General features: G+C 37.9%; 1 pseudogene and 1 gene segment (V, D, J or C); both read left to right on the plus strand.

Annotated features, from left to right (window-relative positions):
* LOC143661222 (immunoglobulin kappa variable 3-15 pseudogene) overlaps positions 1–27,623 on the plus strand; it is a 97,459-nt pseudogene that overhangs the window by 60,514 nt on the left and 9,322 nt on the right. The gene's annotated exons all lie outside the window — the stretch shown is intronic.
* On the plus strand, positions 4,797–5,506 carry LOC143661727 (immunoglobulin kappa variable 4-1-like). The segment is given in 2 exon segments: positions 4,797–4,873; positions 5,060–5,506. Coding segments are annotated over 2 exon segments (486 nt in total).

Genomic DNA, 27,623 nt, shown 5'->3' on the forward strand with positions numbered 1-27,623 from the left:
AAACTGAATAGCAACTTATACAGTGTTGATGGTAAATAAAAGCAAAGTATTTGAGTCAATACCTTGTCAATCTTGTGTCAATTATATATTAATTTCCAGAAATTTGAGCCCTTATAGAATTATATATAGCAACTTATATGTCCTAATTGCTAATGAACTTTTGGAAAGATACTCTGTAATCTTTCTTTGTCAAATACTGTTCAAAATTACTTGGGAATGTAAATTCCAATTGTTCACAGAAGTATCAAAATCTCAATTTTGCTAACCTTAGCTAGGTGCAATTATTCAAAGCAAAATTTTCACCTGAAAGATACTAAATGCAAGCAGAAGACAAAAAAAAAACAATGAAAAATAGACCAGTGATTTGATTTTGAAATTCATAATTGAATTGTGGAATATTTGGACCAACAATTCATTTGGATTATCCCATTTCATTGAATGCAAAACATTGGGTATCACAATACTGTTTGCAGTCTTCAGAATCATTCATTCTTTATGTTGACACTAGTGGAAATGTGAGAATTCCCTTCATTTGGGACTACAGAGGTTTGGATCCCAAGGAAATGCCTATCATGAGTTGAGTATTGCTTTTTTTTCTTTTTATTAAATCAGAACAGGGTTGCTCTGATTTTGGATGTGGAAAAAAGAATCAGCAGCACAACTTGACTGATCTTAGACTAACCCATTTAGGAAACATTTTGAGCAGAAGACAAAGATGTAGAAAGTAATTGCACTAAAGCTTGTCATGCCCATGACCCTCTGGGAAAACCTTTGCATCAACCCATTGTGACACATATCCTGTTTAGAATAGTTTTGTTCTAAGGGTTTGTGTTTCTTCCAAACAGTCCAAGAAGTAAGAAAAATTAGGGGTGAAAGAAGGATGTTTTTCAAGTAGTGTCCAGCTCTCACTTGCAAATAAAATGTTGAAGGTCAGAGCAAAATCTATAATGTCATTCCAGATGATGTATGGCTTTAGAGAATTGTTAACAGCTTACATTACCTTCGGCAGACCTCACTCAGTAGCAGTACAGTCTCACTCAGCATTTCCAAAGCAACAGGCCATGTTGTCATGGTTGTTTTTCTTTTAATATTTAAATTTATTTTGGAGTAATTTTAGACGTGTAGAAAAGTTGCAAAGATAGTGTGGAGAATTCTTGTGCAGCCTCACCCACTTCCTCTTCATGCTAACTTCTTACATGATCATAGTTCATTTTCAAAACTGAACTGTTTATATTGGTAAAATAGTAATAACTGGACTCCAGACTTTACTTGGTTTTAACAGTTTTTTTAATGTATTTTTCCCGTTAAAAAATCCAAAGCAGCACTTTATATTGTGTATGCTTTCCATGCATTTGTTGAAAGAATGTTGAGTGGCTGACACAAGAGCATATTGGTCACTGCTAATGCAATGCTCCCACTTGAAATGAATAGCATAGTATTCTAATCTATACATGTATATTCTATGTGCTTTCAAGCAATCTTATTATGTTAATATGAACAATTAGCTTTTCCTTCTTTAGTAACAATTTGCTAAATTATCACATGAACACATTCATACTAAAAGATAATTGGGCACTTTCATCAGGCACTGCAGCTACAACGGGAACGAACATCACATTGACTACAATTTCTTGAGAATGCTGATGCATGTTACAGCTGTCTGTGTGTGAACCAACCCTTATAGCTCACTTAGCCTGATGTTATATCTACAAAAGAAGCACCTGTGCTGAGTGTTCCTAGGTAAGGCCATGGGGTAGTGTGAGCAAACATATAGGTAGCAGAGTGGCTCAGTTCTTCAAACAATGTCCCAAGATCACTCCCCTCTATGACAAATTTCTGCCTGGAATTCTATCAATATGAGAGCATGACAATATAGTCAGAGAAGGGACAGATTGTGACCATCTTTACAGCTAATTTTATTCTTCCTTGTGTTTTCAGAGCCCAATATTCAGCCCTTATCCTGTGGATGTGGTCTAATGACCAGATATCATTCATGGGTAGAAAAGGTATAAAACACACTCATTGTACTGGAGGAGAGAGGAATCAACATCACTCAACAATGAAGTAAATAGGATGATAGATTCTCCTCTCTGGGTTCAGGATTCTCCTTTAAAATGAGATTGATTGATAAACATGTATTAGCACTTATTAGTTAATAACCAGTGAGCAGTTCATTAGTTCTCAGTGCTGTAGGTCAGGAGTCTGGCTGAGCACAGTGTGAAGGGTTCTCTGCTCATGGTCTTAGGAGGATAAAACCAAGGAGTCAGTGAAGGTGTGTTCTTCCCAGAGCTTGGAGTTCTCTTCCAAGCTGATGTGGTTGGACAGAATCTGTTCCCTGGGTGGTAAGATTGAGATCCTATTCCTTGCTGGATGTGTGTCCTCATCTCCCAGAGGCTACCCTCATTCTTTGCCATGTGGACTCTCAACCTCCATAATCAACTTTGGATAATTTCTTCCATGTCAGATACTAATTATCTATGAATTTTAATGAGTTCTTAGCCTCTGACCAGTACAGTGATATGTAAAGGGCTCCTGTGAAATGGTCAAGCCTATTTGAATATCTCCCTTTGTTAATGTCAACACATTTTATTTCATTTGCAACTGAAGTCAGTAGATTTCATTAAATATGCAAAATCACTTCACAGCAAATCTAAATTAGTGTTTGAATAACTGGGATAGGGTTTGTACATGTCAGCAGCCAGGAAACTTGAGGACCCTCTTAGAATTCTACTTACCTCAATGCTCTCTTTATGTTTATCAAGTATTGTTTTGCCACAATTTTAATTTTTAGCAGTGAGGAGTTTGGGAAAACTTAAATTTAAAAAATCATGATATGGCTTTAGAGAAGATGATTGAAACTTTGTCTTCACAGCTGGCACTGAGAGGGTAATGATTCCAACATCCTGCATTTCACAGTGTTAATGCTCATAAAATGACATAGAAAATATCTGCTACACAAGTAATGAATTCTGTCTCATGTTGCATGGAATCTCACTGCACTTAATCTAAACCCTCAGCTCTCATCTAGACTTTAACGGGTACCAAGAATCAGGCTCTTGTCTGCTTTTCACAATTTTGACTTTCTCAATCATCCAAGAACACATTTTGTGCATTTTTTGAAGTGTTTTCCCGAAGCTTTGCAAGCCAAGTCTCTATTTATTCATGCATGAGGTCAACTACATGTTCTTAAGATAGGACACTTCCATACATTTTATGTGGACCCCTGATGCCATCATTCACATGGCACAACCTGTTGTATCACCATGTTGCCCATGACAATCTCAAGGATTTTAATGTCTTTAGGCACAGGTAGGAGCTTCTATTGTATTGAAGCAAGAAAATGGTAAATTACGAAGTAGAAATTTAAACTAAAGAATAGATGTATATTAAATTCATGGAAAAGCAGCAAAAATAAACCACGGGGGATGAGGGCAAACATGAAGCAAGTACTGGCTTCTTCAAAACCCATATATGTGGTGGACCAAGAACACAGTGGACCTTTGACTGAGTAGGAATGTCTTCCTGGTGGTTTTGGTCTGGGCCATCCATTCCTGAATGCCTGGGAATTGAACCTTCACCTACTGTACTGGGTTCATATGGATACAGCTAAGGAAAAACAAATGTATTATTAATTAGAACTGGAACAATATCTGCCTAGCATGTGCCACATTAAGGGAAAATTCTCAATGGCAGAAGGGTGGTTGCTTTGCAGGAAAGTGGACATTATGAAATAGGAGTGATTATGTTTCATATAAGATTGCTCAACTGTCTCAAATTTCTCTCTTCCTCTGACTCTGTTCATGATGAAGGATGACCATGAAATGGACCCCTATGTACCTCGCCCCAACTGTTCTGTACCAACAACTTTGCAGCAGGGGGAAATCTCAGAGAAGCTACATATGAGAGGCTGAGGATATGTCCCTTGTTCATTGTCTGTCTCTCCCCGATAAATGAAAGGTTAAAAGGTCAGGGGTTTTGTTTCATTTTCTCATAATTTAATGTCCAAGGGGTAGAAAGGTTCATAGTGTTATCTGTATAATTCTACATGTGTTTTTTATTTCTGGAAGAGTAAGTAAAGAACCTACTCTGAGACCCTGGGATTTGGGGCTATTTTCCCCTTTACCATGAGATTGTGCCTTTCTTCTTAGGCTGGAAATCTCTTCTTTTGTGATTTGAAAACTCATGGTATAATGGGCAGTGTCAAGGGTAACTTTTATGTGTCTTGTGACTCATTTTCAGAGACATTATTTGGGTTGAGAGCAGTATCAGAGGTTTGGTTGTGGACATATTGAGGTGACTTTCAGATGTTAAAAAAGAACTTCATATACGTATTTAAAGTTCAGAAGAGTCTGAGATGGATGCATAATTTGTGCACTACGTCCTCATTCTATCCCATGATATGAATATATTTCACATCGTTCCTGCTACCATATTTTAAAAGTTCAACTATGTTCAGAAACTTTACACCCATTGATACATATATTACAAAATTAATTTTAGGTACACAAGATGATTGCAGCTACTTTGAAACACAAACTGGGTAGTAAAATATTTTAAATTTCCTAATTTTGCTAATGTTTGTTGAAAAATACAGTTTGCAACTGATTTCTGGGACTTCTGTATGATTGCACTCACATTTCCTGTGGTAATTTTATTTTGTCTCCTTCCTTCCATTTTATCTGTCTTCACAGCTCACTGCACAGCCTGTTTCCCTTTATACCCTGTGCTGATTTGCATAGACTCCTGTGGACTTCGCTGCTGCTCAGACTCTATTAATGGGGATTCCCTGGAGATGAGGCCTGAGTGCACCAGACAGTGAGCAAGATGCTGTCACAGTCCCAACTCCTCATCCTCCTGGGGCTCTGGGTCTCAGGTGAGAGCTTCAGAAGAGCAATATCTTTTTAAAGCTGGAGAGATGGTTTTCACATGCAGAGTGTACAGTCCGTTCCATCTCAAAGAGATCTGATTATATATGATACATGAGGAAACCTATATTTGGATATATATTTTATATACTTGTGATTTATTGTTTATTAATCTTGTTCTTTTCTGCCTGCAGGTGCCAGTGGGGACATTGTGATGACCCAGTCTCCAGCCTCTGTGGCTGTGACTCCAGGGGAGACCATCACCATGAGCTGCAAGGCCAGCCAGAGTCTTTTTCACAGTTCCATCCAGAAGAACCTCTTAGCCTGGTACCAGCAGAAACCTGGACAGTCTCCCAAACTGCTCATCTACCATGCATCCACCCGGGCATCTGGGGTCCCTGAGCGATTCAGTGGCAGTGGGTCTGGGACAGATTTCTCTCTCACCATCAGGGGAGCCCAGGCTGAAGATGTGGCCAGTTATTACTGTCAGCAATATAAGAGTGATCCTCCCACAGTGGTTCAGCCTCGAACAAAAACCTCCTCTCCCAGCTGTGGGGCACTGAGTCCTGCAGCAGCAGCTGCTCCCAATCCTCCTGCCTCTTCATATTTTAACTTTCTGCCAAGTACTTAGTCTTCCTGTCCTACTTTCTCCTTCAATGGATGCTGTCTGTCCTTCGAGCCTTCCTGTCCTTGTTACTGAAGTAGTTATACTCTACATCATTTCTAACTGCCTTTTTCCTTCACTTTTTCCCTTTCCTTTACTTACTCCTTGAAAGGCAATTCTGTAGTTCTAAGCACTGGTTTGGAATTTTTTTCCTTTGAGGTACTGAGTCTCCCTGGAGACTGTAAAGGCAGAGAGTCAGGAGTAGGGAGAGAAGAAGCTGCCTAGTTAGGAGTCTCTCAGGGGGGAAATGTAAGGGGGAATTCCTGGTACATTGGTATTTAGAACAGTTAGGGTCTGAAGGTGCCATGTTTTCTGTCTATTCCCTGCAGATCACGTTGTCCTTCCCTGTTCTCACAGGTTTGAAGGTGGTGAGGAAGAGGGAGTCAGTGTGAAAGGGGCATGAAGGAGTGAGGCTGGCATTTTGGTCAAGAGATAGAAGGCAGTCTTTGTCAACAGTGAGACATTGTTTTCATATGTGACAGCACTATGTGTCCACCAAGTTTCTTTCCCCTGAGTGTTTATTTCATGGTAACATATTTACACTTCCATTAAAGCTGGAATGTTTTACATTGTTTCATTAAACAATTGATTATTCTATTTTAGTGTTTTATTTCTGAGTGAATTAGTTATATTTAGGGCTTTTCTTCATCAATTTCTCTTCTCATTGTTATTTATTAAATAAATTGTAATTGAGAGTCTATGATATGCTAAATACACTTCTGGGTATTTGGTTTATAATAATGGTAATAAGCAATTAAAAAAATAAGTCTGTCAGAGTTCAAGTTTGAAGGGGTAGCAGATATTGATGAAAGAAAATCAGGAAATGCAAAATTTGATATAAGATATGCATGTTTGAGGCCAATAAGGAAGTAACGTCTATGTTTGTTTGTGATTGTGTGTCTGTGTGCTTTTGTATCCTGTAAGGCAGGGTCACATTTCATCCTTTCTCCACATGAGTACCCTTTATTGCAGCATTATTTGTTCACATTTTTGTTTGCTTTTTTGTTTGTTTTGGAAAGTGCATGGACTGGGTATCAAATCCGGGCCTGCCACACAACAAGTGAGAATTCTACCACTGAACTACATTCCCACCCCGGGTTACATAGGGTTTTTTATTATTTATTTTAGTTTTTAATTTCATTTTTTATTTTCAAAGACAAACTATGTACTTAGAACCACCAACAATGGATACCTTAGTTAGTTTAAGCATAAGCAAATTTAAATAAAGTGTCATGGTTAATGTAGGTTTTTAAGCAACCAGATGGCATTACCAAATTTGCCTTTTAAAATGATCACTCTGGTTTTAGTGAAGTTAACTCATTTTTTTTTAAATGTCAAGAATAGATGTAAGAAGACCAGTTAGGAAGTTACTTCAGGAATCCAGGAGAAAGGTGGTGGGTTGGTCTAAATCCATGGCAGTGGAGACTGGGGAATATGTAGTTGTAAAATTGACAGGATCTGGCTATGAGTGCTGCAGTAAAGAGTATTGTCGAGGATGACTCCATTGATTCTGGTTTAGACAATAGGATGTGTGTTGCTCCTTCCCTTGGGTGGCATTGGGTGGGCTTGGCTTGTGTGGAGGTATAAAGATGATCATATATGTTCCAGAGATACTGAGTTAGAAGTCCCATAGGGTCACACAGGAATGTTGAATTTAGAACTCAGAAGAGAAGTTTGTATTGACTATAAATAAATTAAAACTTGATATAGCTGTTCTATCAACTAACATGATTATTGATAGAATTAAAGCTTTTCTAGATTCAGTTTATTTTTATTTTTAATTTATTCAACAAATGTTAACTTACCAAATACTCTGTCAAATGCAGTGACATTTGATAATATTATTTTTATATGTGTCAATAAATGTGTGAAATTATATGTATGATAAATATATATTTAACATTAAAATTTTTATTTTAAATATGTCAAGGAAAATTGTATAAAACACATGCATCTACACATTTTTTATTAAAACAACCTTGCTGTCACCATGATCTCATCATGACCTGGCACATATCTGCCCCACATGCTACCAAAATCCACTCCCCCCTTGCCAACCATAAACCCTTCTTTCTTGATTTCTCTGAATCTCATAATAATCATTTCCTTGATTTCACATTTTGAAATTCAACATACACATCACAAAACCATATAGTTTGGCTTGTTACAGAATTTTATATAAATGGAATCATCCTACATACATTATTTTGTTGCTAGCATTTTTCATTCAATATTTATAGACCATTTATCCTGTTTTATGCATCTGCAATTTATTCACTTTCATTGCTGAATAGAATTTCACTGTGTGATTCCACCAAAATTCATCAAATCAGCTCTTTTTTAGACACTTTTCTTCACACACCATAGATTCCATGGCATTGAGTGTCCTTTTGATTAGATCACTGTGGGCTCCAGGCCTGTTGCCTGCACCTGTGTACCCCTCCCTCTGCACACCTGCACTCTGCCCCTACCTGTGGCTCTCCTGTGCCCCTCCCATGCCTTGAGGGTTCCTTCCTGTTTTCCAGAAACTGCAGAAACTCTGGCCTGTGCACTCAGTGAACTTTTTCTGGATGCCTTTGTTTGCATATCTTTATAGCTTTAGAATGTAAATTTACAACTTACTGAATTGCCTTTTTAAGAGCCATTCCATTTCTGATATATTGCATTGTGGCAGCATTACACCACTGAATACAATCTTCAACTGTCCTCATGGCTAAAGCAATATCCTTAGATTAGATATTCAGAATTTTACTGAAACTCTGTTTATTTCCCCAATTTTGGCAGTTATTTTAAGTACATTACTTTTCCTTTATCTTTCACTAAGTATGAGTGCTACTGTTTATGTAATTACTATGCATTATTATTGCCCACATTTATCACTTTCTACTTATCTTTATTTCATATTCCACAATGGAGATTTTCCATCAGCCTAAAGATTCTTTAGAATTTCTCTGGAAAGTTTCTGATAGTAATGCATGCTTTCATTGGTACTCAAGAAATCTCCTCAACTAGCCTTGATTCTTGATGGATATTTGTACATGTAGAATTCTAGACATTTAGATACATTCTTCCAACTCTGAAGATATCATGTTGTCTTTTACATTCATTGTCATTATTGAAAAGACAGCTCTCTAAGTGTGTTTTGAATAGTATGTCAAAGTTCTTTGGGTGAAAAGGCCCAAATGCAGGTTGCCAGCCAGCTGCTGTTTCCCACTTGCTCTGAACAAATTCCTTGAAAGCGTGTGAATTTCTAGTCTGGTAATATTTCTGGATTCAGATTTTATTTCCTCATACCCAGGGTTTGTATGTTATTAAGAAAAACATTTCTGGCCCCTCTGTCCTGTCTCCAATTCTGCTGTCTGTCTCTCCAGGGTGCCCTGCTGAAGCTCAGAGGAGTTAGGGCCCACAGGTGTTACCCTCTAAGTGACTGAACCACTGGTTAAGTCATCCAGATCCCATGCTCTTGAGAGCAGCCCTCTACCATGCTGACAGGATGCGGTGCTCAACCAAGCCCAGCCCCACAGCCTGGGTGTCTCACGTTTCTTCAGTAGGGTGGAAACTCATTTAAGGGTCTAAGGTGGAGCCCACACAAGGTGATCGGGTCACTAGCATTTTCCCATGAGATCCTTGGCCACTAAGAATCAAGGATTGGGCCCTTTAAACCCATGGAGTAGGGGAGGTGAGTGACCGCAGTGCAGACAGCAGCAACATAGGGTCTCAGATCTTAGTGGACCTTTGTCCAAGGGGTGCCCCGTTACCCTGGCAGGAATATTCCCTTCCATAAGGGCTCTGGCCATGGAAAAGTTCCCCACACCCAGGGATGAAGTGATGTGATACTCTTGGAGAAATTCTGGGAGACACAGCTCAGACAGGACAATCGAGATTGTCCCCAGCCCGATTGCCATCTGTGGTCATTGGGGTGAGTGTCAGACACAGCCAAAGGCAGGGCCAGGCGAACTTGCTCTGGGTGGTGTAGGACAAATGAATCTGGGAATCGCTCCACCTTTGCACCCTCTCTATCATTTCAGAGCAAAGGCCAATTAATTTATGCTAAATTTGCAATGATCTCACCCAGTCTTTTGCTCACTTTTGGGGAGCGCCCTTTTGCCTTAAAGAGGCAGGTACCCCAATTAATCAGTATCCAGGGAGCTATCCCAAGCTACTCTGCAGAATGCTGGCCCTTTATTGATCCACAGCTTTGGGGTAGTGCCTTAGTAACCCCAAAATACACCAAGGGCAGCAGTGCAATGCAGCACCAATGCACACCAGCCAGTAATGAAGCCTCCCAAATGGTGCTGGCCACTGGGACAGCTGATAATTAAACCAAGGGCACCTGAATGCATTCCCACCTGGGTTTGTGAATCAGTACCAAATCTCCCTGCTTCCCAGGCCAATTTTTTGGATGATATGTGGAAGTTTTTTGGGGTGATAACAAAGAAGCACAATTAGCCAGCCAGACTCGAGTGCAGAAAAGAACAAATATATTGACTGAAAGAACATGGAGGAGGAAAGGGGAGAATAAAGGTGGTTGAGGATGCCAAGCTTACCTAAACTTGGCCCCTATGGGGGTGAGGGTAACTGTCATGAGAGAGCTGTGGATTCTCACTTTTATCTTGCTGCTTTTATTGTGTCTCAGAGAAGGAAGTGAGGCTTTAACCACAGACACTGGGGATTACAAGGTTCAAACTACACAGAGCAAAAGCAGAAGTGCCAGGGCCAGGGCTTTTGGAGAAACTGAATGCAGATTCTGATCATCCAAAGCCTGGGCAGTTACAGGCCTTCTAATGATTATGAGGCTTGAGATGGCAAAAGGCTGTCTAGAAAAGAAGCAGGGTTTGATGAGGTGATCACTCAAGAAGACTGCTTTTCCATAAGCCAAAATGATGGGGAACCAAACATAATTTATTTTATGCCATTATAAAAGATCACTGCACTGAAGGGGTCTGTGGTTTTTCTGTATGACTGCCTGTTTTTCTCTTTGTCTTTGATATTCTGCAGTTTTCTGAGATGTGTCTCACCGTGGACTACTATTGACTGATTTGGCTTTGGTTTGATGGGCCCTTGAGTTTGTGAATTGGTTTCTTTTACTAGTTCTGGGTAATTCTCAATCATTATTTATTTAAATATGCATGTACCCATTATCAGCCTTCCTCAGATGCATATTAGTTCTTCTCACTGTGCATCTCATTGTATCCTCTATGTCTGTGAGTTATTTTCCATATTTTTCTTTCCCAGTATTGCATTTTTGGAAGTTTCTTCTGCTCTGGTTTCTAGTTCTGTAAATTTTCTACTACTGTCAATTGCCTCCATTCAGTTTTCAATTTTGGTTTTCCTTATTCAAGATCTAGAAACTATGGTTTGTTTCTGTTTATGATTATAAGGTCATTATTCAAATTTAGCTTTCCATATACATATTATCATATTTATTATACATTCTTAAATAAACTCTGTGATTGTTTCAAAATCTGAAGTATAAGGAGAAATGCTGTTGTCAATTCACTTATGATTCATGCTGTACATGTGCCTTCAGAATTTCCCAACCGGATGGGCTCTAGGTTCTCATTGCCATGGGCTATATATGGATCTGGAGCCCAGGCACATGTTTGTAAAGTTCTTAGATGTTTTTTGGACAATGCTCTCTTTGGTACTGAAATATCTCCAGTTATCAGTCATCCAATATCTTTTCAGATTATGAATATTACTAGGGAGATATACACATTCAATATGAGGTTCTTATTTAGATTGTCCTGTATTATTGATTGCAAATTGTGTAACAAGGGAATGCTATCCATTTTGAATATATATTTACTTGAAAATTATAGCAAATTCCATTTTTGAAATAGTTTACTACATGTTTCATGGTGAACAAGTCACATTTTCTCTGATGATATTTTTGGTATTATGCATTATATCCTTCCACAATCCACAATGCAGTTTCCTTGTATGAACCCTACCTGCTTTGCACAGGCCCCTCTGGCACTGCCCAGCTGCTCATAGGTTTCCAGTCAGGCTCTGTGCATTGGTGATGTGAAAAGAGCTGTAATTGGCAGGGCAAAGGAACTGATCATGTCACATACTAACTCTTTCTGATTTTGCTGCTCTGGGACTTTTGTTGAGGGTGTAAAAGGAATTTAATCAAACAAAATTTGAATCCTTCTAGATTAGGAAAACTACTTTAGATGCACACTGAAATAGCTGTAATTTCCCAAACTGTTACAGCTAATATTGAATTAATAGACCTCTGAGGTAAGTATAACCACAAGGAAACAAAGTGTGGTCAAGCTGTTTATGAATTTGTTGGCATAATCCATGCATCTGTGTTATGGTCCATTCTGATCACAGGTGACCCAGGGGAACTTGTGAAGTCTGAGTCTCCAGACTCCCTGGCTGTGTAGCCATGTCTGAGGTTAAATATCAGTGCCATGTCCAGCCCTAGTATTTTATCCAGTCTCAACCCCAAGAACTTCTTAGCCTGGTACCAGCATGAATTAGTTTGCAAGTCCCCAGAATGTGATATACCATACTGGAATGGCTTTAAAAGGGGAATTTAATAAGTTACAGTTCTACAGTTCTAAACCATAAAAATGACCAAGCTAAGACCTTCCAGGAAAGACACCTTAGTTCAAGGAAGGCTTAAGGATCAGGAACACCTCTGTCCACCTGGCAGTCCCATGCTGGCATCTGCTGGTCCCTTACTTTGCTTCCCCAGTGCAGGCTGTCATCTCTTGGCTTCCCTTTATTCTCCAAGTGTCAACATCTGTGTCAGCTCTGAGCTCTCTTGGCTCTGAGGGTTCTGTAATTTCTGACCACCTCCAAAATGCTTTCTCTTTTAAAGGATTCCAGTAAAATAAACAAGACCCACCTGAAATGGCTGGAGTCACATTACCACCTAATGAAAAGTTTACACACACCACTGGGCATGCCACAACTTCTTGGAGATAATATAATCAAATTCCAATCTCAATATTGAATCAGGATAACTGAAACAGCCTCTCCCACAAGATTGGATCAGGAGTAAACCATGGCTTTTCTGAGGTTCATAATACTTTCAAAACTGTACGCAGAAGAAGTCAGGACATTTCCTTAAGTGCTCATCTCCTTGGCATCTGCCAGGCACTGGTGTCCCTGATAACAACAGACCTCCTTCTCAGCATCAGTGGGTTCCAGGCTGAAAATGGGCTGATGACTTCTGTCAGAAGAATGATGACTTTCCTCCCATTGTGATTCACTGTGTAATGCAGCATTCTCCTCTGTGCTGCTGGTCAGTGAGTCGCTTACGATGTAGCTGTTTCCTGGGTTTACCTACATCCTCTATCTTCCTCAGAGATTGCCTACTGATTTTTTCCAAGAGGGTTTTCAGGGTCTAGGAGATTGTTAGGTGATCCAGTCTCTTCATTCCCTTTTTGTGATGGTCACTGTGGGAAAATGCAATAAAGATCTCTGTTTCAGTTTCCTATTGCTTCTGTAGCAATTCCAACAAACATTAGAAATGTCTCATTTACAGTTTTGCCCATCATTAGAGCCAAATCGATCTCACTCAGCTAAACTCACTGTGCTGCAGTGTCCCCTTGTGGTAAGCTCAGGGGAAAAGCTGTTTCTTGCTCTTTCCAGCTTGTAGAGATCTCCCAATTCCCTGGCTGTTGCTCCCCTTCATTGATCTTCATAGTAATAGCACTTCATCTCCTGATCCTGCTTCTGTTGTTACATGTCTCTCTGACCACAGTCCTGAGAGATTTTTTTTCCTTTTAAGGGCTCACATGTTTTCATAGGGGCACCCAGATAATCCAGGGTGATTCCCCATCTCAGCATCTGTGCACTTCATGATGTTTTCAAAATCCTTTCTGCCATATTTTGTAGCTGGATGCAGTCCTTTCTTTGGAGATTATTAATCTGACTCCTGAAACCTTCTTGTTCCTTACATCATCATTTCCATTGTCAGTATGTTCTCTCTAGATGGATGCACATGACTGCAGCATGCAGAGCCCTAGTAGCACTGACTGGTCAGAGGTGTGGTGAGATTTATACACTGATGAATCAATATTAAACTTTCCTATTCTAATTCTTTCTTGATCTCCTACTGTTGCACTCTTCTCTGTCATTTTCTTCCATATCAAATGCTTTTTAAGATATAATCCTCACTACTTCAGGTTAAAAATCCCCAGTGACTCTGCACTGCCTCTCATCCACCCTCGCTCCTGGATCCTCTTTCTAGCTAGGACTTTCTACTCATCATTTTCTGATCATAGTTCTTTGTAATCAGACTCAGTTTCTTTGCTCAATCCTGCCTTTTCTTCTAAAAGCCAAAGACAGCACAATCAAAATGATGGAAAGTCATTTCTCTCATTCATGCTCTTTCTAAAGACCTGTCTCTACTTTTGTAAACCCAAGTATCCACAGGCTCTGTTTTAGAGATGTTATGTACCCCCATAAAGGCCATGTTATTTTAATTCATTCTTGTGGGGTTAGGTCTATTGTGAGCTGGATTTTTTGTTTAGGATATTTCATTTGAGATGAGACACAGCCCATTCAAAGTGAGTCTTATTCTTTCATTGGAGTTCTTTATGAGAGGTTAAAAGGTAGGTGTGCTGGTTTGAGTCTGTTGTGGACCCCACATAAACCTTGTGCTTTAATCCTCATTCATTATTGTTGGATGGGGGCTGTTGAATTGTTCACATAGAGATGTGTTTGCAACCATTCAAAGTGGCTTGCTTACTGGAACCCTTTAAAAGGGAACTATATTGGAAAACCTTTTAGAGCAGATGCAGCCAGAGAGCTTTGGAGATGAAGAAGGAAAATATACACATGAGAGCTTCATGAAACAAGAAGCCTGGAGAGAAAGCTAGCAAATGTGGCCATGTGTGCCTTTCCAGTTGAGAGAGAAACTCTGGATGTCACTGATCTTCTTAAACCAAGATACTTTTCCCTGTATGCCTTAGATTGGACAGTGCTATAGGCCTGCTGTAATTTGGATATTTGCACAGCCTTAGAACATGTAAAATTACAGCTTAATGATCAATTCCCCTTTCTAAAATTTGTTCTGCTTCTGATATATCATATTCCAGTAGCTTGCAATCCAGGCAGCAGGTAAAGAAGGAGAATGGAGGGAGAAATATGCAGATACATTTTGGAGACAGCCATTGAAACCAGGGTCTGTAGTGAAGGACAAACAGACATTATCATGTGGTCTGATGTGACAGTAAATCTGGATACTACAGCCTTTCATCAGAGAGGATTTCTTCCTTTTGATGCCTTAATTTGGACATTTTCATGGCCTTGAAACTTTAAGTTTATAACCTAGTCATACTTGAAATGAAATTCAACCCATTTCTGGTATATGGTGCTATGTTGTCTTTAGAGAACCAAAATGCCATAAATGAGTATACATTGATCCCTAAAGCATGAAATATATTTTGTACTGTTCTGACCCTTGTTTGTTCTGGGAACTTAGTTGTTTTACTTCTCATGACTAGTTTTCACATATGTATAATGACTGAAATAATTTTTTATAGAAAAACTTTATTTTGTAGAATTGTCATGAGGCACAATAACCCAATACATGTAAGTGTTTAGAGCAATTCCTTGCACATGGACCACACTTGGACACTGCCATCATTTCCTCACTGCAGAAGTGCCTCTTTTTTTCTCACTCTAATCACATCTTCAATTTTTATCAAAATATAAATATACCCTTCAATCTCAGAGTTCTCTGGTTACTGCCTAAAATTTTTGTTGCCATATGTTGCTTGAACAGTGGACACCATGGTGTTTTCCCACTCACCACACCTCACAGTGAATTCAGCCATGTCTTCTCAATTTCTGTGTTGAACAGTCAGGCTTCAATCATTAGCCAGATTGCCAATAATTTAATATCTATATAATTATGTTAATGACTAATTCCTATGATATATTTCAAATACTTCCTTTAATATTCACTTAAATCAGGTGAAATAATGTTTTATTGTTGTCCCCAATGTTGCTGGGATCTGCTTATGTGCTGTAGAGTTGGTTTCTAAATTCCCACTCACTGAGTGGTGAGACAGGCTACAAAAACAAAATCTTAAGATTTTGCTGAAATGCAGATACACATATCCCAATTCTGGGAATTTGTAACTGTTTCTATTGTACCTAAACAATCATATTTTCAATGTTTCCAATCTGATTCTAATATGCAGTTCATCTGGAAAACAATGATCATCCTTGCAGAAGATGTGTCCTTGTATCATTTACATTTTATGGATGAATTTTTTCCTAAATGGGGTAAATTGTCTTTATGCCTTTCTGAAACAGTGTTGTCTAGATACTTTTTCAGAGATGACTGTTTAGTTGAGAATGTTTTAGTTTTTTAAAATTTTTGCTTAAAGTGTCACTAATTGCTGCATTTGAGGAAATCATAGGAGGTTAAAAACATTTTATTCATTCATATTTTACTCTCTGCCTCTGACACAATCAGTTTGTGAATCCAAGTGCAGTGAAGAGATCACTGTCTAAAATGCAACTTAATCTGAGAGAGACCTGCAATAATATTTCTTTTGCTTCTGACCATTTCCATTTTCATCTTGGGAAAGCCAGATCCTCCTGCTTGATGCATCTGTCCCTGCAGCCTCTTGGCACACTGTCCACATGTGCTTTGGTCTGTGCTGTGCACTGCTCGGTCCATGAAGTGGCCAGTTGCACTCAGTGGGTACAGTTTAATGTTGGAAATTATCAGTTATTTATTCAAAAAAGTGTTTTTTTTTTTGGAAAAAATGCTCAGGAGTCCTGCTGTACAAATTTACAAGTAATAGAGGACAGTTTTTTTTTTACTACAGTGGTTTCTTTTCTTCCATTTAGTGTAGGTGTTTATTGTGAAAATATTGATTTAACAGTTTGTTTTTAAATTTAATGGCACCTTTTTAGGATGCAATACAGTAAACCAATAAAAGTGAGTGTTAAGCAAAAATTACCTACTGAATTTTTCTTTCTCAAACGTGCAGATGATAAATATGTGAGATAAACTTACATGAAACACTTGCTGCTATTTACCATATATATGTCTTGTGGCTGAACACATGAAAAGTAGAAGGCATGTATCCATGAAAAGATGTTTATATCCATTTCTTAAGGAAAATTTTATTTTAACAATGCTGGGTTCAACAGCAATTTGCCATTTATATCTTCTAAAGAGTTAAATATCACTCTGAAGCATGATTTTTCCTTAGATTCTGTGAGGGTTCTTCTAAATTTGTTTTCCTTAGCTTTGGTTCCATGTTTTCTTAGGCAAATATGAAATGTAAATTGAAACATCTTTTACTTGGCTTCATTAGCAGAATAATAATTTTGCAAACAGTAAAATAGTTCCTATTTTATATGAATAAAGTCACATGATTCAAAAGAACATATTTTAATTCCAATAATGATTTGAATTTTCTTCATCAGATTTATAGTATCAAAGAAAAACTTCTGAAATATGATCATATAATCAGCAGGAAAAGAAGAAGTTAAATAAGAGCTCCAGCAATGACTTAATTTTCAAATTCCATAATTGCATTATGGAACTTTTGGGTAGACAATTCAATTAGATCCTCCTTCACTTTTGTTGAATACAAAGCATTGGGCACCACAGGACTGTTGTCACCTCTGGATTCATTCATTTTCTTAATGTCCAACCTAGTGGGAGAGAGAATCATCCCTTCACTTGATGCTGCAGAGGTTCTGGTTCCCAAGGAAATATCTGTGGTGAGATGAGGATGGAATTTGTTTCTATATTAGGGTAGCAAAGGTTGACAGTGAACTTGGAAATGGAAGGAATGTCAGCAGCAGAACTGGACTATTCTTTCTCTTACCCATTTTAGGGAAGAGTTTGCACAAGACACAAAGAATTTAATTGCATTAAAGCTCTTTATGTACATGAACCTCTGAGATAAACTTGGTGTCGCCCAGAGGGACACTTACCCAATTCGAGAGTACTGCTCTGAGTAATGTATGCTTGGACAAAAGGGTCTAATGAGGTGAGGAAAACCAAGTGTCAAAGCAGAATGTTTTGCAAATACTGCCAGGTCTCACTTGCAAGGAGAGAGACTGAATGTCTAGAGCAGTAGCTATAATGTCACTCCAGATGGGGTCTCGCTTTTAGGAAGGATTACCTTAAATTATTTCATTTATGACAGACACTCTTAGTCTCATCCAGTATTCACTGAGCTATACTAAGGAATCCTTCCCTGTGCTTTTAAAATTGTTTCAATTTTGTAATAATTTTAGTTTTTTTTGTAAAGAGGCAAAAACTATATTATGTTCCTATATACACTCAACCACTTGCCCCTAAACTTCATATTACATAATAACAGGACATTTATCAAACTAAGAAATTTACAATGGCACAGGTATATTCACTAAAATCCAGACTTTAATCAGGCTAACCTTTGTTATCTCATGTCCTTTTCCTTTTCTAGGATCCAATCCAGGACACCACATTGCAAGTGCTTCCCATGAATTTGTCACAGAAAAATGTGATCTTTAGTGAAGAATGTCATGGTCACTGCTAAAGTACTCTGATTTTCCATGAATTGAATAAAATTGTATTCTTTACATCAACATTTTTTTCTGTTTTTATTAATTAAAAAAAGAATTAACAAAACAATTAGAAATCATTCCAATCTACATGTACAATCAGTAATTCTTAATAACATCACATAGTTGCATATTCATCATTTCTTAGTACATTTGCATCTATTTAGAAAAAGAAATAAAAAGACAACAGAATAAGAATTAAAACAATAATAGAAAGAAAAAAAACAAAAAAAACAAAAACAAAAAACCTATACCTCACATGCAGCTTCATTCAGTGTTTTAACATAATTGCATTACAATTGGGTAGTATTGTGCTGTCCATTTCTGAGTTTTTATATCCAGTCCCGTTGTACAGTCTGTATCCCTTCATCTCCAATTATCCCTTCTTTTTTTTTTTTAATTAACGGAAAAAAAGAAATTAACCCAACATTTAGAGATCATACCATTCTACACATGCAATCATTAATTCTTAACATCATCACATAGATGCATGATCATCATTTCTTAGTACATTTGCATTGGTTTAGAAGAACTAGCAACATAACCGAAAAAGATATAGAATGTTAATATAGAGAAAAAAATAAAAGTAATAATAGTAAAATCAAAACAAAACAAAACAAAACAAAACAAAAACCTATAGCTCAGATGCAGCTTCATTCAGTGTTTTAACATGATTACTTTACAATTAGGTATTATTGTGCTGTCCATTTTTGAGTTTTTGTATCTAGTCCTGTTGCACAGTCTGTATCCCTTCAGCTTCAATTACCCATTGTCTTACCCTGTTTCTAACTCCTGCTGAACTCTGTTACCAATGACATATTTCAAGTTTATTCTCGAATGTCCGTTCACATCAGTGGGACCATACAGTATTTGTCCTTTAGTTTTTGGCTGGATTCACTCAGCATAATATTTTCTAGGTCCATCCATGTTATTACATGGTTCATAAGTTTATCTTGTCTTAAAGCTGCATAATATTCCATCGTATGTATATACCACAGTTTGTTTAGCCACTCTTCTGTTGATGGAGATTTTGGCTGTTTCCATCTCTTTGCAATTGTAAATAATGCTGCTATAAACATTGGTGTGCAAATGTCCGTTTGTGTCTTTGCCCTTAAGTCCTTTGAGTAGATACCTAGCAATGGTATTGCTGGGTCGTATGGAAATTCTATATTCAGCTTTTTGAGGAACCGCCAAACTGCCTTCCACAGTGGTTGCACAGTTTGACATTCCCACCAACAGTGGATAAGTGTGCCTCTTTCTCCGCATCCTCTCCAGCACTTGTCATTTTCTGTTTTGTTGATAATGGCCATTCTGGTGGGTGTGAGATGATATCTCATTGTGGTTTTGATTTGCATTTCTCTAATGGCCAGGGACATTGAGCATCTCTTCATGTGCCTCTTGGCCATCTGTATTTCCTCTTCTGAGAGGTGTCTGTTCAAGTCTTTTTCCCATTTTGTAATTGGGTTGGCTGTCTTTTTGTTGTTGAGATGAACAATCTCTTTATAAATTCTGGATACTAGGCCTTTATCTGATATATCATTTCCAAATATTGTCTCCCATTGTGAAGGCTGTCTTTCTACTTTCTTGATGAAGTTCTTTGATGCACAAAAGTGTTTAATTTTGAGGAGTTCCCATTTATTTATTTCCTTCTTCAGTGCTCTTGCTTTAGGTTTAAGGTCCATAAAACCGCCTCCAGTTGTAAGATCCATAAGATATCTCCCAACATTTTCCTCTAACTGTTTTATGGTCTTAGACCTAATGTTTAGATCTTTGATCCATTTTGAGTTAACTATTGTATAGGGTGTGAGAGATGGGTCTTCTTTCATTCTTTTGCATATGGATATCCAGTTCTCTAGGCACCATTTATTGAAGAGACTGCTCTGTCCCAGGTGAGTTGGCTTGACTGCCTTATCAAAGATCAAATGTCCATAGATGAGAGGGTCTATATCTGAGCACTCTATACGATTCCATTGGTCGATATATCTATCTTTATGCCAATACCATGCTGTTTTGACCACTGTGGCTTCATAATATGCCTTAAAGTCAGGCAGCGCGAGACCTCCAGCTTCGTTTTTTTTCCTCAAGATGTTTTTAGCAATTCGGGGCACCCTGCCCTTCCAGATAAATTTGCTTATTGGTTTTTCTATTTCTGAAAAATAAGTTGTTGGGATTTTGATTGGTATTGCATTGAATCTGTAAATCAATTTAGGTAGGATTGACATCTTAACTATATTTAGTCTTCCAATCCATGAACACGGTATGCCCTTCCATCTATTTAGGTCTTCTGTGATTTCTTTTAGCAGTTTTTTGTAGTTTTCTTTATATAGGTTTTTTGTCTCTTTAGTTAAATTTATTCCTAGGTATTTTATTCTTTTAGTTGCGATTGTAAATGGGATTCGTTTCTTGATTTCCCCCTCAGCTTGTTCATTACTAGTGTATAGAAATGCTACAGATTTTTGAATGTTGATCTTATAACCTGCTACTTTGCTGTACTCATTTATTAGCTCTAGTAGTTTTGTTGTGGATTTTTCCGGGTTTTCGACGTATAGTATCATATCGTCTGCAAACAGTGATAGTTTTACTTCTTCCTTTCCAATTTTGATGCCTTGTATTTCTTTTTCTTGTCTAATTGTTCTGGCTAGAACCTCCAACACAATGTTGAATAATAGTGGTGATAGTGGACATCCTTGTCTTGTTCCTGATCTTAGGGGGAAAGTTTTCAATTTTTCCCCATTGAGGATGATATTAGCTGTGGGTTTTTCATATATTCCCTCTATCATTTTAAGGAAGTTCCCTTGTATTCCTATCTTTTGAAGTGTTTTCAACAGGAAAGGATGTTGAATCTTGTCAAATGCCTTCTCTGCATCAATTGAGATGATCATGTGATTTTTCTGCTTTGATTTGTTGATATGGTGTATTACATTAATTGATTTTCTTATGTTGAACCATCCTTGCATACCTGGGATGAATCCTACTTGGTCATGATGTATAATTCTTTTAATGTGTTGTTGGATACGATTTGCTAGAATTTTATTGAGGATTTTTGCATCTGTATTCATTAGAGAGATTGGTCTGTAGTTTTCTTTTTTTGTAATATCTTTGCCTGGTTTTGGTATGAGGGTGATGTTGGCTTCATAGAATGAATTACGTAGTTTTCCCTCCACTTCGATTTTTTTGAAGAGTTTGAAGAGAATTGGTACTAATTCTTTCTGGAACGTTTGGTAGAATTCACATGTGAAGCCATCTGGTCCTGGACTTTTCTTTTTAGGAAGCTTTTGAATGACTAATTCAATTTCTTTACTTGTGATTGGTTTGTTGAGGTCATCTATGTCTTCTTGAGTCAAAGTTGGTTGTTCATGTCTTTCCAGGAACCCGTCCATTTCCTCTAAATTGTTGTATTTATTAGCGTAAAGTTGTTCATAGTATCCTGTTATTACCTCCTTTATTTCTGTGAGGTCAGTAGTTATGTCTCCTCTTCCATTTCTGATCTTATTTATTTGCATCCTCTCTCTTCTTCTTTTTGTCAATCTTGATAAGGGCCCATCAATCTTATTGATTTTCTCATAGAACCAACTTCTGGCCTTATTGATTTTCTCTATTGTTTTCATGTTTTCAATTTCTTTTATTTCTGCTCTAATCTTTGTTATTTCTTTCCTTTTGCTTGCTTTGGGGTTAGCTTGCTGTTCTTTCTCCAGTTCTTCCAAATGGATAGTTAATTCCTGAATTTTTCCCTTTTCTTCTTTTCTGATATAGGCATTTAGAGCAATAAATTTCCCTCTTAGCACTGCCTTTGCTGCGTCCCATAAGTTTTGATATGTTGTGTTTTCATTTTCATTCGCCTCGAGGTATTTGCTAATTTCTCTTGCAATTTCTTCTTTGACCCACTCGTTGTTTAGGAGTGTGTTGTTGAGCCTCCACGTATTTGTGAATTTTCAGGCACTCTGCCTATTATTGATTTCCAACATCATTCCTTTATGGTCCGAGAAAGTGTTGTGTAAGATTTCAATCTTTTTAAATTTGTTAAGACTTGCTTTGTGACCCAGCATATGGTCTATCTTTGAGAATGATCCATGAGCACTTGAGAAAAAGGTGTATCCTGCTGTTGTGGGATGTAATGTCCTATAAATGTCTATTAAGTCTAGTTCATTTATAGTAATATTCAGATTCTCTATTTCTTTGTTGATCCTCTGTCTAGATGTTCTGTCCCTTAATGAGAGTGGTGAGTTGAAGTCTCCAACTATTATGGTATATGAGTCTATTTCCCTTTTCAGTGTTTGCAGTATATTCCTCACGTATTTTGGGGCATTCTGGTTCGGTGCGTAAATATTTATGATTGTTATGTCTTCTTGTTTAATTGTTCCTTTTATTAGTATATAGTGTCCTTCTTTGTCTCTTTTAACTGTTTTACATTTGAAGTCTAATTTGTTGGATATTAGTATAGCCACTCCTGCTCTTTTCTGGTTGTTATTTGCATGAAATATCTTTTCCCAACCTTTCACTTTCAACCTATGTTTATCTTTGGGTCTAAGATGTGTTTCCTGTAGACAGCATATAGATGGATCCTGTTTTTTAATCCATTCTGCCAATCTATGTCTTTTGATTGGGGAATTCAGTCCATTGACATTTAGTGTTATTACTGTTTGGATAATATTTTCCTCTAACATTTTGCCTTTTGTATTATATATATCATATCTGATTTTCCTTCTTTCTACACTCTTTTCCATATCTCTCTCTTCTGTCTTTTCGGTTCTGACTCTAGTGCTCCCTTTAGTATTTCTTGCAGAGCTGGTCTCTTGGTCACAAATTCTTTCAGTGACTTTTTGTCTGAGAATGTTTTAATTTCTCCCTCATTTTTGAAGGATAATTTTGCTGGATATAGGAGTCTTGGTTGGCAGTTTTTCTCTTTTAGTATTTTAAATATATCATCCCACTGTCTTCTAGCTTCCATGGTTTCTGCTGAGAAATCTACACAAAGTCTTATTGGGTTTCCCTTGTATGTAATGTATTGTTTTTCTCTTGCTGCTTTCAAGATCTTCTCTTTCTCTTTGACCTCTGACATTCTAACTAGTAAGTGTCTTGGAGAACGCCTATTTGGGTCTAATCTCTTTGGGGTGCGCTGCACTTCTTGGATCTGTAATTTTAGGTCTTTCATAAGAGTTGGGAAATTTTCAGTGATAATTTCTTCCATTAGTTTTTCTCCTCCTTTTCCCTTCTCTTCTCCTTCTGGGACACCCACAACACGTATATTTGTGCGGTTCATATTGTCCTTGAGTTCCCTGATACCCTGTTCAAATTTTTCCATTCTTTTCCCTATAGTTTCTGTTTCTTTTTGGAATTCAGATGTTCCATCCTCCAAATCACTAATTCTATCTTCTGTCTCTTTAAATCTATCATTGTAGCTATCCATTATTTTTTCTATGTTTGCTACTTTATCCTTCACTTCCATATGTTCTGCGATTTGTTTTTCCAGTTTTTCTATTTCTTCTTTATGTTCAGCCCATGTCCTCTTCATGTCCTCCCTCAATTTATCGATTTCATTTTTGAAGAGGTTTTCCATTTCTGTTCGTATATTCAGCATTAGTTGTCTCAGCTCTTGTGTCTCATTTGAGCTATTGGTTTGTTCCTTTGACTGAGCCATATTCTCAATCTTTTGAGCGTGGACAGTTATCTTCTGCTGCTGGCGTCTGGGCATTTATTCAGATTTCTCTTGGTGTTGGACCCAGCAAGGTTGTAATATTTTTCTGTGAAATCTCTGGGTTCTGTTTTTCTTATCCTGCCCAGTAGGTGGCGCTCATGGCACACGTTTGTCTGCGGGTCCCACCAGTAAAAGGTGCTGTGGGACCTTAAACTTTGGAAAACTCTCGCCGTCCTGGGGGTTCGCAAGCCGAAGCGGCTTGAACCGGCCCGGGGTCCGAACGCAGGGAGGGTTGCTGGTCGCTGCAGCCAGGGAAAGAGCCCGTCCGAATTTCCTAGTCGGCCCTGGGCAACAAGCGTGGCGGGAGGGCGCCAGTGGCAGCGGCCCGCCCGAGAGAGTGCATGTTCCCCGGGAGTCACGGGGTCACCGTTCTCCGCGGCCTGGGGGTTTCTGATCCAATTCTCTCAGTTGGTCCGGGGGCTGCGCGTGGTGTGGGCGCCAGTCGCCTTGGTTTCAGGGGACCACCTCTCCAATTCTCCCAGCCGGCCCGGGAAGCGGGAAGGGAGTAACTCCGGCCGCTTCTCGCCCCGCCCGGTGAGGCCCGCGCGCCTCGGCGATCTCACCCGAGCTGCTTCTCTCAGCCAGCCAGCCGTTCCAGGATGGGGTACGCTGTCTTTTTTATCTCTGTTGTGGCTTTGGGCGCTTTCTGTATCGTTTCTACTCCCCTAGTAGGTGTCCTGGAGAAGAAACTAAGATCCGCGCGTCTTACTAAGCCGCCATCTTCCAGGAAGTCTACATCAACATTTTATGAGTTTTTCCACTGTGCTGCTTTGAAAGGATGTATGTTCCCTAAAAAAGTCATATTTTCATAAAGGCAGAATAATCCCTATACAATGCTGCATGTTTGAAACTGTAATCAGATCATCTCCCTGGATGATGTGATTTAGTCAAAAGTGGTTGTTAAACTGGATTAGATGACAACATGTCTCCACCCATTTGGGTGGGTGTGGAGAAGTTTCTGGAGTCCTATAAAAGTGGAAACATTTTGAAAAATGAACAAGATTCAGAGAGAGTAGAGAATCCTGCAGCACTATGAAGCACAGAATCCACCAGCCAGTGACCTTTGCAGATGAAGAAAGAAAATGAGGGCAGGCCAAGGTGGCTCAGCAGGCAAGAATGCTTGCCTGCCATACCAGAGGACCCGGGTTCGATTCCCAGTGCCTGCCCATGTTAAAAAAAAAAAAAAAACTATAAAAAGAAAAAAAGAAATAAAATGCCTCCCAGGGAGCTTCATGAAACAGGAAGCCAGAAGAAGAAGCTTGCAGATGATGCTGTGTTTGCCATGTGACCTATCAGATGAGAGAGGGACTCTGACCATGTTCACGATGTGACTTTCCAGATGAGAGAGAAACTCTGACTATGTTTGCTATTTGCCTTCTCACTTGAGAGAGAAACCCTGAACTTCATAAGCCTTCTTGAAGCAAGGCATCTTCCCCTGGATGCCTTTGATTGGACATTTCTATAGACTTGTTTTAATTGGGATATTTTCTCAGTCTTAGAATTGTAAACTAGCAACTTTTTAAATTCCCCTTTTTAAAAGCCATTCCATTTCTGGTGTATTGCTATCTGGCAGCTAGCAATCTAGAACACCTCCTCCCTCAAAAAAAATCTCATTATTTCATGATTACTGATGAGCTTTTGCATCTATGTTAACAGTTATCTAACTCATTACATTCATTCATTGATGCAAAGAAGTAGTTGGGCACCTTCACCTCCCTCTTACAGTGAGGAAAGGGAATCATGTAGACCATGAACAGTTACTTGAGCACCTGATGCATGGTAAAGGTGGCTGCATGTGTCTCAGCCCTTACCACTCACTCAGTCTGATGATATGTCTGCAACAGGGACTCTGTGCTTAGTGTCCCAGGTTAGAGCATGAGGCAGTGTGAGCTGTGTCAAATAAATGTATAAGGTTGTGTCATGTAGAATTTTATCTGTAATTTGGAGCATATTCTCATGTTAATATTGGCAGTATCTAGTAAAGGTCTAAGTTCAGAATTATACTGTCTAAAAGAAATTGAAAAATGGTAATGTTTTGTCAAGATGAAGACAAAACTACAAACACTTATACAATGCCCTAGGATGAAGGAAACATCCATACCAATGCATCTGACACTTAATAAATCCCCTTTATTAAAACCAAAACCATATCTGGTATATTGCACTCTGACTGCATTAGCAAGCTGAAACACAGCTGACAATGGTTTGGCAGAATCAGTTCCTTAGGTGGTAGGGCTGAGATCCTTTTTCCTCTTCCTGAAGATATATAAATAAGTTTCTGAACTTAAAAATAAAGTGAGAAAAGAGCATAATGGAAAAATATCTGACAGCTGAGAGGTAATTAATAATGTGTGACATGTATAACATGAATACCAAATGGTCAAGGAAGAAAGTGAGAGAAAATATGTTTAATTAAATAATGGCTGAAAATTTTCCTAAGTTAATGAAGAACATGAGACCACAGATATATGAGCTCAGAGAACACCAGGAAGCATAAATCTCCTTCATGTACAGCTATATATATATTATATTCAAACTGCATAAGATCAAAACCAAAGAGAAGATTTTAAAAAGGCCAGAGGAAAAAGAAATCCTACCTCGACAGAAAAGGGGTATTTATTACATTGAACATCTATTTATAATCCATGCAAGCAGGAACAGTTGAGTGAAATATTTAATGTAAGATAAAAAAACACCCATAAAAATTTAGGATTCTAGATCCAGAACTACCCTTAAAACTGAAGGAGAAATAAATGTGATCTCAGAGAAAACAAAAACCTGAGTGGCATTTCCAACTTTTTCTTGCAAGAAATCATAAACAAAATTTTTGAGAGAGAAAGGAAATGATAGAAGTCGGAAACGCAGATGTATCTAGAGAAAGGAAAAGCATTTGAGAAGAAATAATATAGGTAAAGTAGAATCTTTTATGTTTCTTGTTCTTTCCTGATATAGCAGATAACAGTTTTAAAAATTAATTTTAAATAATAAATATTATTTATTCATTAACAAATATTATTTATTTAATAATGTTTTATTATTTTTAATAATAGCAACACTTTTGGATAATTTATGGCTAAGTGACATGAAACAATGGTGTATTATAAAATAATAAAGCAAAACATGAAAACAATTTTATAATAGATATGGGGGGAAAATTGTGAGGACTCATGTTACCTGCACTACATGTGAAGTCCAAAAGTGTATGCTAAAAAGACATATAGATAAGTTGTAAAGTCGAGGGCAACCCGTAAAATAATTTTAAAAAGAATGTAATCAATGTGCATAAAGATAAAACAAAATCAAATTATTTATATCACCAAAAGAAAACTAGAGAAGGCAAGAAAATAATGGAAAAATAAAGCACAATGAAATAAAAGTAAAAGATAAAATATACAGGGGCAATGAATACAAAACAGCAATTTATCTTACAGTTTCTTCTTTGATGCAAAATTGTTTAAGTGCATGTTCTGGATGCTCCATATATTAATGAAGGTTCCTGTTCTTCAGCTGTTATTGATTTTCTCCTTCATTCCATTATGATCAGAGAAAACACTTTGTACAATTTCAATAGTTTCACATTTTCAAAGACCTTTTTGTACCCCAGTATGTGGTCTATCTTGGAGAATTTTCCATGAGCGCTTGGAAGAATGTTTATAGTGCTGCTTTTGGATTCAATGTCCTCTATATGTCTGTTAGATCAAGTTTATTTATCATGTTATTTAGGTTCACCTTGTCCTTGTTGATCTCTGTTTAGATGCTCTAATGCAGAGAGTGGTACATTGATGTTTCCCTCTATTATTGCAGAGAAACCTATTTCTCAACTTCAGTTTTGCCATGTGTTCTAGCTTGCTAG

The sequence above is a fragment of the Tamandua tetradactyla genome, chromosome 17, assembly GCF_023851605.1.
Source record: "Tamandua tetradactyla isolate mTamTet1 chromosome 17, mTamTet1.pri, whole genome shotgun sequence".
NCBI classification, from domain to species: domain Eukaryota; kingdom Metazoa; phylum Chordata; class Mammalia; order Pilosa; family Myrmecophagidae; genus Tamandua; species Tamandua tetradactyla.